The 20863-nt window shown below is 35.7% G+C and overlaps 1 protein-coding gene and 1 long non-coding RNA gene across 2 annotated transcripts in view; one reads left to right on the top strand and one right to left on the bottom strand.

The window, feature by feature from the left end:
- Tmeff2 (transmembrane protein with EGF like and two follistatin like domains 2) overlaps nt 1-20863 on the top strand; it is a 253052-nt gene that overhangs the window by 133869 nt on the left and 98320 nt on the right. Inside the window, exon 5 of the mRNA XM_028765682.1 lies at nt 9725-9821. Within this exon, the coding sequence (XP_028621515.1) occupies nt 9725-9821 (97 nt within the window). The remainder of the gene's footprint in view (nt 1-9724; nt 9822-20863) is intronic.
- On the bottom strand, nt 1965-18295 carry LOC114619753. The gene is made up of 4 exons (XR_003711214.1): nt 18142-18295; nt 11448-11660; nt 6604-6709; nt 1965-2155 (listed from the first exon to the last, which is right to left on the bottom strand). It is a non-coding gene; the product is annotated as an uncharacterized LOC114619753 (long non-coding RNA).

Genomic DNA, 20863 nt, shown 5'->3' with positions numbered 1-20863 from the left:
CAAATAACTGCTAGGCTTTTCAAAGATTCTTCTGGCCACTATATCCTACAGTAGTCTAGACTAATGTTCATAAATCATTAAAAAACTGAATTTCTTATCTTTATGACATTCATTAAGGAAAATTTCAATTTCTTTTATATGAATATTCATAGGATGGTTTGTATTAATTATGCTTTGAATAATAAGACTATTTTTGCTTATAATTACCATATAATTGATATATCATTTCATAAAGTATGGCATAGCAAGTAGCTCTAAGTGAAACTAAGAGCTGTCATACAGACTTTTACTTGCCTGCCTGCTTTCCTTCCTTCCTCCTCTTTCTTGATTTCATTTGTCTTTCTTTTTGCTTTGTTTAAGTAATTGTCCTTACTGCTAGCCCAGATGAGACTTAGCTTAGTCAGGCTTAAATGATGCCAGTAGAAACATATCTCAACATGATAGCTCTGTATTAGCCTCCTAAGTTATTTTTCAATGTTGTGAAGAAGATAAATTATATGTAATTACTAAAGAAACTTTTTAAGTTCTAACAAACTAAAATTTTGAAAAACTAAAATTTCTGTAATAGCATCTTTAAACAAGACTAACTTGTGTCTTAGAATTTTCAAGTTGCTTTGGAATTTTAAAGCACTTGGTATAAGTATAGTTTTAGCCATCTTTAGTTTTGGATATTTAAATCAATTAAAATTGCATGTGATTGTATGTCTTTGTATTAAATTATGAATAGTATATATTCAATGGAAATAACAATAATAGATTTTCTCCCTACAGTATTAGCACAGGAAGCATGATGTGGATAAATAGATTACACTAGCTCTGCAATAACCAATCAGAAAGCTACTCCTCTTACTCTGGCACTTCAGTATGTAGCAGGTTGTTATCCTAGTGATGAATAGCCTCACAAAGCATAATAAAAGGAAAATATTTCCTTCTTATTTACTTAAAATTCATATTGGGGTTTCCAGAGAGAACTCTGAAAATAAAAAAAGATAGTAGTTTGTGGCTCAAAACAGCTTAAAAGCTTCTCAACCTCTAGGAATTGTCAACATGTACCACATTAACTGTTACATACAACTCATTCGCATGTGAGAGAAATGTCTAAGAGGAAAACTGGCCACAGAATACAAAATAAGCAAGTTATAGAAATTAAAGAATGAGTGTATATTTTCCATAACTGTATTCCCGATCTGTAAATGTAGTCTGTCTTCTATCGAAGAGCAAATTCAGTTTGGCTATTTTGCTATGAGGACATACATATTTATAAAACTTATTCAAAAATAAAAATAATTCTTTATAATTTAGTAACAAAGAGATAGATGGCAGTTATTACAGATACATTGAATAAAATCATTCATTACCTCTTTATATATGTAAAAGATTAAAAATACCCTTCAAAGTCTACAAAGAATTACATTGGGATCAAGTTCTTATTGACTATAAACAGAAGGAGAAAAATATTATAATTGTTCAAAACTAATCATATTAGGGTTTGCACAGAATACATTTAAAATTCAATTTTTTTCACATCTTCATAATAGTTGGAGTGGGCATGAGCCTATACCTGTGGGTCACATTTTCAACCTCAAAATCTCTATTATTTTTTATACAATCTGATAATGAAAGAATCATGTGTTTATTTTACATTCAACTCACAGAATATCTTTACTTGGATGCTTATGTTATTTTTAATGTTGATGTTATGCTTAATGTAAACAACACATCTTATATGTGGAACAAAATGCTGACCCGAAGCTGCATGTGGAGAAAATGGAAGCTGTGCACTGACTAGCAAAGTCAGCATAATCTGGGAAGAAAAATCGAAGTACAACAGAGGAAACATGCTTTAACCATTGTAGAGCATATGCTGGCAATAAAGGGAAATGATGAAATGTACAAAGTCAGACTGAGAGGAAAGCAAGTCGACCGAGTGCTGTGTAGATAAGGAAAATAAGCAGAATCTGAGGTGTGAGAATGCTTGTGTCTTTGGAATTTATTAATAACACCAGCCCATGATTTATTAGTCTGTTTTCCATAGGTAAAGTTATAGTTATAAATGACTTCAGAATCTCAGAAGTTTGCAGTGTCTATGGCATATTTCTTCCTTCATTGCTGTGGTCAGCTGTGCCCCTGTCCCATACATCTTCTCATTCTGGAACTGGGTGAAAGAACAGCACATATTTTATCATGTATCTTTTATACAAACAGAAAGAACCATAATGTACAAGTGCACATGATGGATTTCTCACAGCTTCTAGTCTGTTCTTTCTCAGTTGCTTTCACATTTCAATGCCAGCTCATGTCAGAATGCAAGGTGTGGCATCATAGAACTACAGGTCAGAAAGCCGTGGCATGAAGCATATAATACTTTCATTACGAAATAAGAAAGAAATAATGGATACAAATGATGCAATCTGCTCTGGACATGATTTTTCCAGGAGTGTTGTGTACTGTAGGCAAATCGTTAAGAGTTAGGCCACACCTAGGTCTAAAGTCAACCATTTGTAAATGATCAACAAAGTGTCATACTGAATTATTTGTCTTTTTCCTAGCTAAATTAACAGAAAAGTGCAAGATGCCCATTAAAGTAAACTTCTATATCTTCATAATTTTTATCATGAGTGTACAAATAAAGCATAACAATGTAAAGCTTAGGAGACAATCATTAGAAGTCTACCATTATGATTTCTTAAAAAAAAAGGGGGATATCATGATTATTAAAGATGCATATTGTTATTTCAGAGTAACTACTAAATTGAAAACATAAAGAAATGCAGCCTCTTTCCCAAGAACCATTAGATGTGATAAAATAAAATAAAGTTTATAAAATTATTAATTCATCAAAAAATAAATGAACAAATATTAAAGCACAAAACGAGAAAGAGGGATACAGCATCATGATGGAAAATATGAACCAAATGTAGGCTTGGTTCAAAACCAAATATACTAGTCATTAAGCTAGAATAAGTGTCTGAAAACTCAAGTTTATATAAATTATTCAAACTATTTTTTAAATGACTCAAACATATGTTGTTTACAAGAAATACCTTTTAATAATCTTTATGAAAAATTAAAATCAGTTCTTAAAGAAAGACTTGTAAACACAAAGAAAGATTAGTTATATATAATTTGAAACAAAGCAAAAGGAATAATAGAAAAGTCCAATGACTCATTTTTGGAGAGTCTTACTACATCCCAGAGACATTTCAGAAGATTAGTCAAAACACAAAGATCAAGAAGCAACCTTACAGTCACCAATATGGATTTCAGTGTTCTTTTCTCAAAATCACCACATTTATACAGACACTTATCACTATTGGTCATGAACTACTTAACATCAATAAGAAATTATTCCCCACAAGAGCAACATACATTTTCTACAAAGCAAGTTGTAATTTCTAAGATGCTATATAGACCTTGTCTTGAGCCATAAAACAATATTTAATAAATTTGAAAATATTAAATAATATTTCTAATGATGACAAAGTAAAGTATTGAATTAATAAACCAAAAATAAAACAATAAAACTTTAAAGTGATTAAATATTTGAATGTTAAGAAACAAAATAGTAAGTACTCCATGAGTTAGAGAAGAAACTTCAAAGGATGTATAACAGTACATATTTCAAGGGAATTACAAAGATATCAGGATGCATAGAGTACAGCTAATGCAACTTTTTTTGGGAAATTAGCCTTAAATACTTCTATTAGAAAATAAGATGTTAATAAATTTGAAACATAATGAACTAAATCCTAAGAATGTAGCACCAAGGAAAGAATAAAAGTAAAAGCATAACTCTTTAAATTGGGAAAATTAAGTACTATCACGCAAAAAAAGTCTAATTTATAATAGAAGAAGTCATTCTAGCATATCTGTACGGAGAATAGCAAGCAGTAGATAAAGGGGTCCTCTTCCTACACATCTGTCCATTTTTAATGTGTACTATGAGCACTCCCTAAACCAAGTAGGCAGAACACAAGAAAAAAAATTAGAGTTGAGGGGATGGAGAGATGGCTCAGAGGTTAAAAACACTGATTGCTCTTCCAGAGGTACTGAATTCAATTCCCAGCAACCACATGGTGGCTCACAATCATCTGTAATGGGCTCTTCTGGTGTGTCTGAAGACAGCTATGTTGTACCCATATGGATAAAATAAATAATTCCTTACAAAAAAATTAGAGTTACGATAAAGCATAACAGGTACAAAAAGTAGAAAATGAAATCCAGTAACATATTAAGAAGTTAATATACTAAATCAGGCTTGATTTTCCCCAAGAGTGTAAGGTTAGTTTAAAATGTGAAAATTAATGCATCTTATCACATTTACAGATCAAGAGAAAAATCACACTTAGGGGGAGAAAGATTCTCAGTCTTCACATGAAACACAAAACTCAATTTGAGGTAGATCACAAACCTAAGCTTAAAACTAAACCTTAACATTTATAAAAGCAGAGTGGCATAACCTTTGAGTAGAAGTCTTTCTAAACATGACATAAAAATAAAAGTCATGAAAGGAAAATGTTGGCTTCATCTAAATCTGCTCACGGTTAAGGAAATAGTCTGAGGGAAAAATTACAAGGTATATCTGAGCAAAAGTTCATATCCAAAATATATTAACACATCCCCAAATTTGAGAATAAGAGCAAAGCACCATCAGCCACAATATTTTACTTTGTGACAGTAAAACTGCTACAGTGAAATAGTTCAAAAGAATGAAAAACATATGTGTAAAGTGCTGTTCATAGAAATGCTGGAGGGCTGAGGACATGGCTCAGCAAATGACATGTACTTCTGGGCAAGCACGAGGACCTGAGTTTTAATACCCAGAACCTACATGGCAGCACAACTGTCTGTGTCACAGTGCTTCTGTGGGGAGATGAAAAGTGGAGAGAGAAGAATTCCTGGATGCTCATCAGCCAGCAATTCTAGACCAAACAACAGAAACAACAACAACAACAAAAACCACAAAGGAATCCTGGCTAAAAGTAGAAGGCAAAGACCAAAACCTCAGATTCTTTGACGACTTGCACAGACAGCTGTGGTACAATACATACCTGCATTCACACACAGAGGTATGCACATAAGCAAACATGATGTAGAAACACAAATAATAGTTAAAACTAGTTATATATGCTTTGTTCAATAAAGACAAAATTATAATTTTTATCTTTTTTCTCTCTACTATTCTATCTTCCTCCCAATGTACCCCAATATATGTGTGTATTTGTAGATCAAACTCAAAGATACATGCATACTAATCATATAGTCTACCACTGAGCTCTAGAGCTACACTGATGTCCAGTAATACACTGTCCACCAACACATAGCTCCAAGTGTCCAGCTCTCCTCCAACAGGAGAATGGACAGATAAGCTGTCACATAGTATTTCAAGTAATATTAAGCTTCTAAGAATGAGTATTCCTGATACACTGCAAGTACCTGACTCTGAAAATTATGACTGAAATATCAACCTAGAGATGGTATATTGTCTGTTTTGATTAACATCACATTCTGGAACAGTTAAAATTAGACTGCAGTGACAAAGAACAGATATACCACCTTCCTACATACAAACAGGGTAGTGACAGGAAATACGGGCACAGGGGAAGAAAAATAAGGAAACTTACTAAGATAGTAGTACATGGTTCACTATGTCTCCATATTATTCTTTAAACTCAAAAAGTTGCCTTGAGGTCTGAGTGTGTGGCTAAATGTCAATTTCTGCTAGGTTCTCAACAAAATGAACATTGAAAAACTGTTCGACTATTCCCTCCTCCAGGTTAAGAGCATTACAAGTGGATGCATGACAGCAAAGTAAGCAGAGAACAGGGCTCTGGATCAATGTCAGTGCATAGAACCAGTGAAAATACGTGCTTGGAACCAGAATACAGGGGAGATGAAGGAACGGAACTTCCCTTAGAAAAAGCTACAGGGGCAGGGAGATTAGAAGGGGTAGGTCCAATCAGATCTTATACTTCTCTATTTCCAAACTTCCTTAAATGGAATATGTAGGTTTCCAGACTAGAATAGTGTATCAAATGCCCGGTGTCTTCAGGAGCTAAACCTCTCTTGTCCCTTGATTTCCCTTCAACCACTTGTAAAAATCAAATTCTATTAAGTAAAATGACGTAATTATTCTACTTGACAGCTCAAAATGAAGAGCTTAAAATGTAAATGCACAGTGAAGATTAGACTTTGGGAAAAATGGGTTTGTTCCCATGTAGTCAGTATACGGATACAAATAATTAAGTACTTATCCTTTCCTTTGTTCCCATGTAGTCATTATATAGATACAAATAATTAAATACTTATCCTTTCCATACTGTTTCTGGTAATGTAGGAAGAAGGCAAAAAAGAAATAGTTCTGTGTAGTGCACATTTACTGAGCTTATAACAGGTGCTAAATCAGTGGTTTGTCAACTTGTATGTCTGTGACCTTTATTAAAAATTACAGTTCACATCTCAGCCTCTATGTAAGTACATATGTATGAGCAGAACATTGTTATATAATACAGCTTATTCTTGCTAAGTAAGACATACTGATGTTCTCTGGTCTAGTGTAGACTATTACAATAGCTACAGAAATGTTGGTTCTGGTTCACTTACTTTCACTGCCCACTAATAGGTTGTGCGTTGTGGTTTGAAATGATGCATGGTGCTGCTCTTTCTCCTCAAAGTGTGGTCTGTGGAACAGCTTCCCCAGCATCATGGCCTGAAAGAAATGAAGAGCATGAGGCCGCTCTTCATACCTATTGAATAAGACTCTGCATTTTAACAGCACCTCTAGATGCCCTGTGCATTCCTGGTGCCAGATGATGAAGGTGCTTGAGGCTGCCAATATCTTCTGGGTGTTGTGTCAGATAGAATCTAACTCAGTGGTCCGGCTTTAGGGCTTTGTTTTTGTTGTTTAACAGTTAGAAAAGAAATATTTTCTTTTAGTTTTCTTGTGGATGACTTTATGTATTTGCATTTTATTTGCCATGCATTTAGTGATAGGCCACTGCTATGTCTTACTCTCAATTACTCCTCCTTGTGAGAAAAATGCCAGACATGGCTTTTTTACCCAACATCCCCTTTTCATGGGATGTCATGGGTATGTCTTCAGGTAAGAGTGCCATGGCCAGTCTTGCTGAGCTACGAAAATTTGCCCCTCCATTTCTTCCAGTAGGTACCTAAGCCAGGATCTCAGCTGGTGAAGACCATAGTCCTGCTCCTAAGTGTTTTCTCCCATCATTAGGCACCTTCCCTTCACTGTGTTTCCTGAGTGGTGGGAAGCTGTAGCCTGGGAGTTGCTAATCCCGCTAACACTAAAGGGTTCACTCCCGTTAGCAGCTTCTCTGTTGCATTAATAATAAGAAAGTAATAAAGATGCCAGCCTCAGCTCTCACTCTCCCCTGAGGTAAAGGCCTCAGCTTCCCGCCAATTCCCATGGTCCACTCTAATGGTCTTGCTGTGCTAAAGTGGTAGGATAGATTGATGTAACTATTGTCTCTTTTATCAAAGTTAAAATTCTTCTTCCCCAGAAGCTCAGAGGGCAGTTTTACCCTAAACCACATAGTTTAAAAGCAATAGCATCAATACTTTTGCCATGAAAGTGAGCCAGTTAATTCATAACTAAACACATGTTAAGATTACTTGGCACAGTGAAAATAGAAAGATAACTTTGGGACATAGCAACTAGCACAAGAAAAACTCTATTATCCTAGAAAGAGTCCATTCCCAGATGCCTTGACAGAGCCATAAAATAGAAGTCTCCCACAGGAAGCTAAGCCCTTTGTGTGTGATTATTCATGAAATAATTTCTCTTCATAGCAATAAACTAAAATCAAGATAGTTACTTTTGTAAATACTAAAAAAAATATTAACAAAGAGGAAGTGAAGAGAAAATGAGGAGAAATGATAGTATAGCAAAAGAAGTTTGGACAGAAGGGACCAAGAGTGTTAGTCAAATATTTCTTCATAAAATGTTCTTGAGATCTGTGGAGGAGTTATGCCACCTTTCTGTTGAAATTATGTAATCTCTGGCAGATGGGCTCTTTAAAAATCATTTGGTGTCTGGATACTATGGGAAAGTGTATATTCTGTCCATGAAAACTGATTGTATTTGCAGTAGTCAGATTTTTGTATTGTTTCATTTTTAAGTAAAGCTGTTTTTTCTTTCAACTTTCCAGCTCTTGATGAGTACATAGTAGTCCATTACTGCAGAGATGTTACTCAGCTTTGCAGTCAAATCAGTAGAATGGTTTCTCTTTCTTTCTTACATGATTTTATGCTGATCTTGTGATCTTGCTAATTTGTGATTTGTTTGCATTTTGCCAATTTTGAATTTATACTGTCAAGCAAAAGAACCAAATCAATCATAGCTACCTTAATATTTTTAAATACAATTATTGTTCATAAATCAAGATAACAATGTAAAAATAAAAGTTGTGGCTGGAGAGTGGGATCAATAGTTAAGAGTCCTTTCTGTTTCCTCAGGAGATTGAATTCAATTTCCAGCATTTCCATCTTGTGACTTACTCATAACTCTAGCTCTAGGAGATCTGATACCCTCTTCTGGTTGCTACAAGCACTCCAAATCACTGCAGTATGTACATGTAAATGCATGCATGTATATACACACACATACAAAATAAGACTTAAATTAGAAATTATTTTCTAAATACATATAATCAACATGATTTCTTTGTAAGTACATAACAGGTAAAGGGAGAAACAAAAATCATTGAATATGATTATTCATCTAATATTTTAAAGATTGCAATCCTTTGAATGAAAACGTGAACTTTAGGATTAAGAAAAGTCAAAATAACCACACCGTAGTGACTCCTTTAATCCCAGCACTCATGAGGCAGAGGCAGGTGGATCTCTGAGGTTGCACCCCATCTAGTATCCAGAGTAGTTCTTGGACAGCCAGGACTGTTGAGAGAAACCATGTCTTCAAAAACCAAAACCAGGAAAAAAAAAACCCTGCAAAATACTTTTCATGAATATTTAGAGACCAGTGTAAATCCCTGTTAATGAAACAACTCTTATATTTATTAGCCAAGCAATTTCTTTTTTTTAATAATTTATTTTTTCTCAAATCATAATTCATTCACACAGGGGTTATAAACACAGAACGGCAGGATGTGGGGAAGGGATTGACACTGGAATGTGGGTGTTCAGGGGGAATACAGATATCTTCAGAACAGGGTATCAGCTGGGTGAAGGTTCAGGGGACAAGTCACTGTGATTCTGCCTATGACTCGCTTGTCCTTATCTAAGTTAGTATTGTCTGCCAAGGCTACCTATTTACAAGGTCTATGACTACTCAGGCTTGTATATTTCCACAAAAGCTGCCTGTTTACATTAACTTATAGCCATCTGTTTCAATGTTTTTCCACTGAGACCCAAGACTTGGTGTTAGTATACATGTATGACAGGCCTATTGCTGATTTTAGGCCTAAGCCAAGCAATTTCCAAAACCACTATATGCATTCTTATTTGTGGTTGTGCCACATATAAAAGGGGAGAAGCATTCACTCTGTTCCCATGAGTACCACAGTTGTGTCCGTGTGTCTCTAAAACTGTGGAAGAATGGAGAGAAATGTGCCAACATTTTCAGGGAGTCCAGTAACAAGCCACTCCATCTGGAAGCAGCAACTGTGACAGGGAATTCTCCCAGCATTGTTGTTACTGTATGTACCTATCTGCATGCCCTTCATGTATGATTTCTGTCCCACAGTCCACGAAGGCTCTGGAGAGACCAGTCAGAAGGAGACATCCACCTGTGACATTTGCCAGTTTGGCGCGGAGTGTGATGAAGATGCTGAGGATGTCTGGTAAGAGGCTCCTTTGGTTTCTCAAAAGAATGTCAGCGATTAAGGGTATTATTATTATTATTATTATTATTCATTAGCTACTCTTTCAAATGTCATGCTGTCAAAAATTTCTATTTTCTTCTGACTTCCCAAGGTAGTAAGAAGTAAGAGCTATAGTTTCTGGAGCCAGGTTGTAAGATAGGTCAGGCAAGCAGATGCTTGCATAACAGAACTATCAGTGAGGACCCCAAATGGTTAGTCTTACTGAACAGCAAGGGAAATCATATTTATAAGAATGTCTCTTTTAAAAATTCCATTAAAAAACCACAGATGACTTCTATGTTTCTTTAGGTTGGAATAACAAAAATACTACATAGTGGGTATCTGAAAATAGCAGAAATTTACGTCAAGCCCTCTTGAGCCTAGGAAATCCAATATCCACTCTGGAGGAGACTTAGCATCTGCTGATGGTCTACCTCCTAAAGACAGTACTTGCCTCAAAAGGGTGAGATACAAGGAGCAGTGGACCTCTATAGTCTTCTTTTATAGAAGGATTAAATAATTAGTAAGTAAATAAGCAATAATACTTCAGTATACATGAAATAGTCACCTTCCCCAAACCATCTCACTAATACAATTCAATGGGCAGAATTTAAACATACATATTAAGAGTGTTCAAACCACAGCAATTGCTAACATGAATTCTAGGATTATGAGTCTGAAAAACTGTAGATTTAAAAGAGGACTCATGTGCATACACACTAACAAGCTGAAAAGACACTTCAGCCAAAACAAAAACTATAACAAACAAACAAACAAACAAACAAAAAACAAAACACCTCTAGGGTGCCCTCCTGCATCAGGTTTTCCTTTCCTCTACAAAATATTCCATTTCTCTTATAAAGTTAGCTGAACAAGTGAAAATTTTGCATTATTTTGTATAGGTGTCAAATATTTAGCTTTCTATACCATCTGCATGTATGGGTCCTGGTCTGATCATTTAACGAAGTTCATAGAGCTAGGCCACAGACAATTGGAGTGTCTGGATAGTGAAGAAGCATTCAGTCTTTTCCTTTACTTCTCTTCTCAACCTAACCATTACCACCACCTCCATCCTCCTCCTCCATCTCCCTCCTCCTCCTCCTCCTTCTTTTCTTCCTCCTCTTCTTCTCTTCCTCCTCCTCCTCTCCCGCCTCGTCTTTCTTCTTTCTCTCCCTCTATCTTTGTCCATGTCTCTCTCCATCCACCTCACTCCCTCTTTTCTCTCCTTTTCTTTCCCTCTTCTCAACTTTTTTACTGTCTCCCTCTCTTTCTCTGTCCCTGTATCTTCCTCTTCTGTCTCCTTCCTTCTCTCTCTCCTTCTCTCCCCTTTCCATCTTGCTCCATCCCTTCTTTCTTTCTCTCTTACATATCTTTGATGAAAACAGAAAACCATTCTATTCTTCCATATGATAACTGTTTACCAAGAGCTACTAATAGTCATTTTGATAAGCTTCTGAGAGTAGAAAGAATCTCTTTAAAGAAAAACAACACTTTTTAAGTAAAAGGGAAAATGATACATTGGCCTAAGTGAAACACAAGGCATTCATGAGGCATTTTAATATAGAATGAGGTAATGATTCCATCTGAGTAAACCAGGATACTTACGTGTGAACACAGCCAGGAAACAGCCAGACAGAATAACCATATATCCATAAATGTAGACATCAGTAGCCTTTCCATATTTATCAAACACCTTGGGTTACTGGACAGCTGGAGGTCGCATCTGTGATTCACGCACCAGCTGAAGCATCTTGAGGAAATCTGAAGTATATTTTCTTCAGAGCATCCCAGGCTTCTTGATGCTGATAAATTTATAGTCTAAAGGGTAAGAGATCACTAGAATTTTTTTGAGATTCTCTAGACATATCAAATTTTTAATTTCACGCTAAACTTAATGAATCAAATTTCAGTGAAGTAGAACTTAAGCATAGTATTTTTCTGAAACTTCTTAAATGATTATGGAAATGCTACTATAAAAGAACTGACTGACTAAGAAGAATCATTGACTTCATTTCTACTTTTCTCATCAGTCTTCAGGCTGTCAATCGTTTTCTTTTAGGAAAAAAATTGTACGTGGCAGGGATTGGCTGGACTATAGCTAAGCCATTAAGAACGTGTATTTCTTTTGCAGAGACTTTTAAAACTTTCTTTCTCCAATGTCTCATCTTTATACTGATCAGTCTTAACTGACAGTTACACTTTTGAAGTACAGAATTTAAAATATGAACTATATAAATGTAGTTCAAGGATTCTGTGCAAGGCTAGTGGCAACAGAAAGGCTAAGCAGTTTTCCATGGGGTCACAGCATGACAAATGGACATCAGAAATAGCCTTGTAATGAAAGAGACAGGATAGTCACAGCAGAGCCTCCAGGAATTGGGCATCAAGCAGGAAAATTAATTAGGGACTAAACCAGGTTTACTTAGTGATTCTGCCATGAATGGCCAAGCCTTGGTGACCAGAGATAGAAGGAATATAGCCTAAATATGGGTCCTTGCAAGGTCAAAATGAAATCATGGGAAGAATGACTGGATACTAGATCAGTTATCTTTTGGCTAGAATATCTTGTATGCCCCAGCCTAGGGACAAGATCAGTTCCAAAACTCAGAATAAGCCTGAACCTCCAGATGGGGACTAAGTGGCCATAGCTGTGAAGATTACAGACTGCAGGGGCAGGGAGCCAAGAACATCATTATACGTTCCAGACAAGAGTGAAAGTTGTTAGTGCTGAAAGAGACTGTGTTTAAAATGTTCAAGGTAAGCAATAAAGAACGGCGCTGACACCAGTACATTGGTTTTCATTTATTTAAATACCTTTGTGTGTTAACATATTGGGGTTTTTTTTGACAATGGAGTAGATTGGCAATAGCTGAAGGACATGAGGATAAAGCAATAAATGAAGCTAAGTAGGCATGGAATGAGAGAGACTATAAAGAAGATAGTTAGCACTCGGGGAGTGATCTGACCATACTGCTCCATAGAATCCTCACGACAACAGGGGAACTTTGGCACTATTAATTTGGGATGAAACTACAGCTGGATCCCTTACAAACATAAAATTTTTCTTGAGTCATGTGGCAATAAAGAACACAACATAATATTTTTCTTTGACATCAAAAAACAGTTACATGCATACAGATTTCGTCTCTCTTGGCTTTATGAAATAATAGCTAAGTATAAATAAATACTAGTGACAAATACCAATACACACAAAAGTATGAAATTTATTCTGACCTTTCTTTCAACCTGGCCTAGGATATGAATATTTTCATTCTGCTATGGGGTTAAGCCTAGTTTCTCAAAACTCTTTCAAAAGGAAGATAAATATTGTGTTAGCATTAAAAAGCCAGTGCACAGTCAGCTGATCACACTCCATAGTTACGGGAGGATTTGAAATAAGGACCAAAACACACTGCAAATAAACAAACAAAATGAAAGAGGTCGGGAAAGAGCTGAATACAGGGACAGGGGACAAAAATAAGAGTTGGAAAATGATGCTGATAGGCTGTGACACTAATCACATGATACTTCACGCTTGTGTTCTGGGGGAACAGATGGATTATAATCTGATGGAAGATGAAGTATCATGTTCTGTGGCTTCTTTTTGAGGTTCTTTTCCTGCCCTATTCTTTTTATGAGAACATCAAGACTGCAAAAATTAGAAAATTATGTTTCTCCATATGAAAGCCAGACCTTTGCTGAAGAAGTGTCTTCAGCTCTGGGTTTTACTTCTGTGTAAAAACGGATCTGACTTTCAAAAGGCAGAATTAAAATTTAAGGAAGAGAAACTGTCCACATTGCAGGGTAGCCTCTGTTGGATCAGAGCTATCCTTTATTAAAGACAGACTTCAGAACAGTAGAAGCACTGGGATGAAGAAAGGAACATTTGTGCTTGTTCATGGGAGGAGTAAAAGGAAAAAACAGGAAGTACTTAGAAGATTATTCTCTTTACAACTACACTGGAAAAAAATCAAAACTTATACATCAAAGAGAATCTCAAATACATCCTGCCAAATATAATTTATACAGAGAAAGAATGGCTTCTAAATAAGAGAAAATTGACTCATTGCAAAGTAATAGAGCCCCAGCTGATAGCAGTGGGAATAAGAACTTATGATTTCAGCAAATATTTTTGATACTTGGTTCATTTTAGACACTGCTTTATATTCCTTTAATTATCGTACCTGATAAATTATCTCAGTGAGTCCAAAGTAGGTCACTAGGAACTCCTTGCACTGGGAACTAGTCCTTAGAAGTAATTAGCCTGGAATTTTCTTTTTGTTGGTCCTGTCAGTCAAAAGTAGTTCAGAGCCCAGGGGTTGATACTTGGTTTAATGTATTTTTTAAAAGCAAGTTGATAGCTGGGCCTGATCATAGGAATGTCTGGGTATGAAGTTGGCTGAGTGCCTAATACTTCCAGGGTGTCAGAATGGATCAAGAACGAGAGCTCAGGTGTAAAAGCAGGTGCAGCCACTGACAAAGAGCATAAGGGAAGAACCTCAGTTATGATACGGGAGAGGTTTATGTGCCTGATTTAAGTTCCTCACACTGTTTTACCTTTGCTTTTGTAATATGCGCTACATGCCACGCAGCTGCCGTTGGCAATATTATGTAGGCTCAAATGTTCTTAATTTCTCAGTGTCCACTCATTTGTCTCTGGAAGCACTGAGAGTGCTTACCAGTCCTGAAACACTATCCCACATGGATATAAAATGCTGGTGACTGATTGCAGGGGTAAGAGACGACAGAAAAGCAGCAGCCTCAGTATTCCTGAGTTCACAAGAATGAGCATCTAGTGCTTTTTGTTTTGCTGTTTCACTGATGTTCTGTAATTGGAGCAGGGTGTACAATTTGGCATTCTTTTCATGAGTGTCTCTCACAAAGACAGTTTAGCCTGAAGTCTTTAGCATCTTGCTCCTTTGATCTGAGGAGACTCCTCGTCACTAGGAAGACCGTGCACTCTTGGCATCACTCCCACCTTTAATGCATTCTGGACCATGGAGACTCATGAATATTTTAAACAGGGCAATGGCCGTGGATGATCCTTGGCACTGGAGTTCGCCATACGTATAAGTAAATTAGACATTAGATCCTGCTGACTTCAGTGCATTTGGGTTGTAAATTTGAGAGGATAAATTAAGACAACTCTGAGTAAACACAGAAAATGGCTACTTTTAAAACTACTACTGGCCAACATTGAATAGACCCACAGCTACAAGCTGAATATTTCTGGGTGAAAATATCAAACAGGGTTGTGCATAAAATAAAGGAAAGCATGCTTATTAATCACAAGTTTATGATAAACTAAGTTTATTCAGTCTTCACCTAAGTGGTTCTTTTTTATTGACTTCCTTTGCTCACTGGCCTCACAATGGTAAATATAGCAATCCCAAATTAGAATTGCCTTCTAACATGAATTTACTCATGAAGATAATGGGCAAAATAAAACACACACACACACGAAAAATAGGTCCAGGTTAGAAAATCTACTATTTCTTGTATTGTTGATTTAGCGTATCTTGCCATACTGACCGTAACTTTAACTCAGAGGGTTCACAGGTAGGTAAGGCTATTGTTAGTCTGAGTAACACCTTCTAGTGCTATGAAAACTAGCCAGAATGAAGAAAACTTTGTGGTCAGTATCACCTTGATTCTTCTAAGTCCTGTGACCAGAAGAGTGTAATAGCTTCAGCAATAGTATTTAACAACCAACTTCTGGTAGCCACCCAAGAGCAATGATAATAGCCTGTATTATTTTGGATATTTTTAGAACACCTCTGACCAAGAAGTTGTGGGGAGGTATCTCACACGTGACACTGGACTTTTTTATTTGGAAGCCCATGGCTTCTGTGGGGTAGGTATTATCCCAATGTGTGAAGCCTTTTGTAGAGTACTTTGTAGAGTACATTTCTGTATGGCTTTTTCAAATATCTTTAGTATCTTAGTATCTTTAACCCTCATCCCCACTTTGAGCCTCCCTCTCATCCCTCTCCCCGCCTAGCCTGCCTCCTCATAGCTCCCCTTCATGTCACCTGCATTCTACCTTCCTTCCTCCAATAAGCTCTTCCTTCCTACTTCCCACCTCATTAACTTCTTCCTACACTCCTGGATTCTATGCACACTACAGATTCAACATACAAAGGTGAAGACTTGATGCTGGTGCAACACAAGAGTGAGGACATGTGATATTTGTCTTTCTAGCCTTAGGTGACCTTATTCACTATGTTTTCCAATTCTGTCCAATTGTCAGCAAATTTCAGTTTACTTTCCACTCAATACTGTGTGCTGTTTCCATGTCCCGGCGGCTACAATGATGAGCATGAATAAGCATGCGTACTAGTTGTGTATACACATAGGAATGGTATAGCTGGGTCATACAGTGGGTCAATTTCTAGTTCTTTTGAGGAGCTGTCACAGTGGTTTCTATAGTGGCTATCTGAGATTTCCATGGTCTAGGTATCACTCCTCTTCATTTGCTTCTCATTCTGAGGGCAAAATGAATGATTGTCATCTCTAAAAATTGCAAATGTTTCTATTTGTATAGAATGGGAAAGACACTATCTTTCTTTTAATATTTCCTGGCCTGGAAAGCTTTTAAGGGAGTGAGAAATGAGTGCATGATTTTAAAACGTACTGTTCTGCTCCCATGACTCCACATGGAAAATGATTATATTTATTAGCAAAGGAAGAGCTGCATGTAAATGTTTTAGTTTTATTATTTCTTTTACGCATTTCTATTTTTACCTGTATCAGAACAATAAGGCCTGCCTCTACGATTCACATAATTAAGTAAATTTTATAAGTACAATTATTACCATATTAGATCAGTATTTCTAGTGGATAGTCAGTATGGTGGTGTCTACAAGTCATTGTTTAATCTCTGAGTCACTAAATGCCCTATGTATGACCCACACATTCCTCTTCATATGGTACAAGTAGTCTAAATTTTTAACTGAAGCTAAAAGATCCAAAGGTCACTTAGAAAGATAACTTAGTAAAGACAGTTAAATGCACAGCAGCTACTTAAAAGCCAAGTGCTGTCCCACTCTCCCAAAGAAAGAAAATTATATTTCATGAAGTTACCTAAAATTCTGAAATTGAACCAATTTCTAATGTCTATCTAGCCTCATTCAAAAGGGATTGAGCATTTTACTTAAGGTTTGGAGTTTCTTGATATTTTCCCAGGTTCCATATCCAATTCTCCTAGATGTCACAGTGTTTAACAAACTTAATTGCAACTGTGGATCTAGAGAGGAGTACTGAAAGCCACAGGAGTGACAAATTGCGAAGCTTCCCGTGCACTTACATGTGTTAGCAGCATTTATTCTGGCTACATAATACCAATCGTACAACTTTTATTATACCTCAAAATCAAGAAACTGTAAATAACAAGACAAAGGAAACAAAGTTCTAAACACAAAGTGTCAGTCCTCCATTAATTTAACCGTTTCCACTCTTCTAACTAGTGTAAAAAGACTCACTGTAGACTGATCCTGATAACATGATATTAATTATAAAATCAGTGAAATAATAATAATAAAGTAATATTGTCTAGCATTTGGTACACATTGAACAAATCCCCACGGTTTATTCCTTTTAAAGTTTGGGGGTTGTTGATTATCTCAGTCTTGGGAATAAAAATAGGCATCTCATTATATTCTTCAGTATAGACAGAAGTTTCCCAAATGTGTCTCCTAGATGCTAAGACACTATCCTAAATATTTAGATTTATGGAGTCTTTTAACTTGCACACCACTCTTAGGAATTTCAATATACCAATAATTCTTACTTCATTTTTTAAGAAAATTATAGCTCACACAAAGAGGAAAATAAACTTGACAAAACTCCCAAACAGGAGGAAAACCTTGATTTGAGCCAGCCAGACTGACTGGAGAGATAATCTTGATGTTCACTGTTGCTCAGAATTTCTCAGTACTGTATTCAGTGATAAAAATGAATATGTATATGACCATATACACAGATATATACGATGAGTACCTCCATTTGTATCATGTACTTAGCATAGTGTTTCATGCTTCGTGATAAAATGCAGTAACAAATTTTATACATCTCTAACAATAATAGCCACCAGTTAACATACCTACATTGAACATGCTACACTTGAAGTTAAAGGTTTTCACACAATATTTTTTCTCATTTTTCCTCAACATTTTAGAATCAGTTTCTATATCAGTTTGATTTTTGGCAAGGGTATTAAATTCACGATGGCTATGTTTGTGTGTGTTTAAATGGGGTTACTAGCTTAGAAGCTTAGAGACATATTTTCACCATAGCCTACCTTTTGAGCGTACTTCTACTCAATTGGTTTGTGTTTCAGTGACAGTCACTGGAGTGCCACACTCAGGAGTATTTCCCAAGGCTCTGCAAAAAGTGGGATGAGGAGAAATTCAGAGACAAAATTAAATTTTGTTTCTCACTACCTGGGAAAAAGATCATGGGCTATCTACACCTTTTAAAGAGGCAAAAGAAGATATATTATTCTATATTATACTATATTAAATTATAAATGTATATTTTTACCATGGGAAAAATATTTATGCTGAGAAATAGGTAAAAAAAAAAAAAGAAGAAGAACATATTTGGTAGAAAATAAATGCAGGCAAATAAATCATGGCTTTGGTCACCACATGTATGTCTCTTAATTTAAGACTTAAAATGTAACATAAATTCTCACACTTTCCTATTTAACATACCTTTTGATAGTAATACTATAGATTTTTAACAAATATAAATGTAAGCACCATAGAAATGGGCCCTTTTTGTCAAGATATATTTTCTTCTCATATATCTATGTGCTATGCAAAAAAATCTAAACACATTTTGTGTATCAACCCAGGCATCACTTTTCAAAATTTTTATTTAGTTATGAAGTTGAGGATTCTTTTTAGAATGTGGCAGTGATTTTTTTTAGAAAAACTGAACACATGATAACCTTTTTTAATTGGAGTTGAATTATTTTCAATAACCCAGTTATGATATTTCTTTCAAAATTTTCAGCTCTCAAGACAAAATTAATTCAAAGGTTTCTTTTTTTTTACCCTGGCGCCATAATATTGTCTATTTAGACAAATTTGTTGTACTGCTTCAAGAGAAGAGACAGTTTGTATGCAAAAACCTTTCTACTGTCTCTGTTCAGAGAGTCTATAAGAAATAGCTTTCTGAGAAGTCAGCATTGTTTCCTGAGAAGTTGTCTGCCCAAAGGTGTATTAAAGTGTGTAAAAACTATCACTAATCTTCAGTGGTTGACTCCAAATAGTGTTGTATATGTCTGCTCATTTAAGCAACAAATCAGTGAGCTATCTTCAGCATGTTATGTCCACTTATTACTGATATTTTCACCATAAGTGGAGTATAATATCACTAACTTACTGAAAAAACTCCAAAATTACATGCAACACTCAACAGAAAATCAATACTGAGGATGGCTCAGTCGGTAAAGTATGCAAACAAAGACCTGAGTTCAGATTCTCACATCCCTGTAAAAGCCTAGCAAGGAGAGACTATTGCTGAGAAAGTTGGTTTTGGAGAGTTTCCAAAGTTCACTTGCCCTCTGCTCTAACTGGTAAGAACTAAGTTCAGTGAGGTACCCCCATATCAGAAAATAAGATGGAGAACAGTTGAGGAGGATACCCAGTATCAACCTATGGTCTCACATGCACACACATGAACACACAAGCTTGTACACACACCGACAAGAAACAAGGATTGTTGAAGGTCTAAACACTTAGTACAAGAAGGAAAGGGAAAGAAGAAGAGTAGAGAGGATAAGACAGAAAGAGAGAAATGGAGGAAGTAAAGAATTTCTTTAACCCCTCAGTGCAAAACAAAATCAATCAGAGGAGCTGATTTATCCGTTTTCACTAAGCTATGACTGAGGAAGAAATGAGAACAATGCCCTTGGGACAAATGATCATCTGTGGATTATTTACCATGCTCTTTTTATTCACTACAGTTCTTTCAATGCCTTTAACAGTTCATACTATTCTCTATGCTCATTTCTTCGACCAAAGTTGTTTTGAAGAAATATTAGGTCCAAAGTAGCCATAAAGGCTTACTCATTGTCAATAAATACTGAAGTAAGTACATCTGAAATGAGTATACAACAATAGATAGTTAAAGTGAAAAACCTAGATTTACACTAAAAAATATTGACACATTTCTATTAAAACTATAGACATTTGCATAAATATATAATTTTAGGACAGTCAAATACAACATTCAAGTATCTCTTAGAATATAAAAATAAGAATAGTATGTTTATAACACTATGCCATTGAGTTCTGACTGAATATGATTTACTCTCACCAGAAAGCAGGCTGATTGGGATAAAAGAACATACAAGAGAAGCATTTGTCTTGCATCAATCTGGATGCTCAAATTTGGAGATTAAAGAAAATGAAAAAATGAAGGAAGAGGAAAAGTCCTGAATTAATTAATATGTCAACATAATAGTCATAATTCTTTAGAGAAATACAATTGTTAAATAGATTTATAGATCAACAGATGAAACAGTTGACTAATGAATTGCCATACAGGTAAATAGGTAGATAAGCAAGTAGATAAATTGGTTAATTATAAAAAATATAAAAATAAAATGATTCCAAGACCAAGCAGTTGAAAAATCTGAAACCATGGAGACAGTATGGTATTATTCTGTTTTAAAAACAAAATGAAAAAATGATCATGAGCGCTACATCCTGATTTCTCTGAGTTTCATTCAGTTATAATTGGTGCTTATGACCATTTCCTTCCACTGGGGTTTCTTTATCTTCAGGAAGTACCTCACTAGTTAATCATTCTTTGCCCAGTAAGGTAACCAAACCTTTCCTAGTGGATATTAATTATGTGCTCTTTTGCCTAGACTGCGTTGTGCTATTTCATTGACTTTAGTTGTAGAGTATGGTAGTTACCAAGAGATCACCGAAGGCTCTACTGTTACTCCAGTTTATAGTAGCAAACCACTTGACCTTTGAGTGCCAGGCAGTTCTTGTCATCAGCAT

Source organism: Grammomys surdaster, unplaced genomic scaffold (assembly GCF_004785775.1).
Source record: "Grammomys surdaster isolate TR1022 unplaced genomic scaffold, NIH_TR_1.0 165, whole genome shotgun sequence".
Taxonomy (NCBI): domain Eukaryota; kingdom Metazoa; phylum Chordata; class Mammalia; order Rodentia; family Muridae; genus Grammomys; species Grammomys surdaster.
This window is presented reverse-complemented; position numbering and strand designations above follow the sequence as displayed.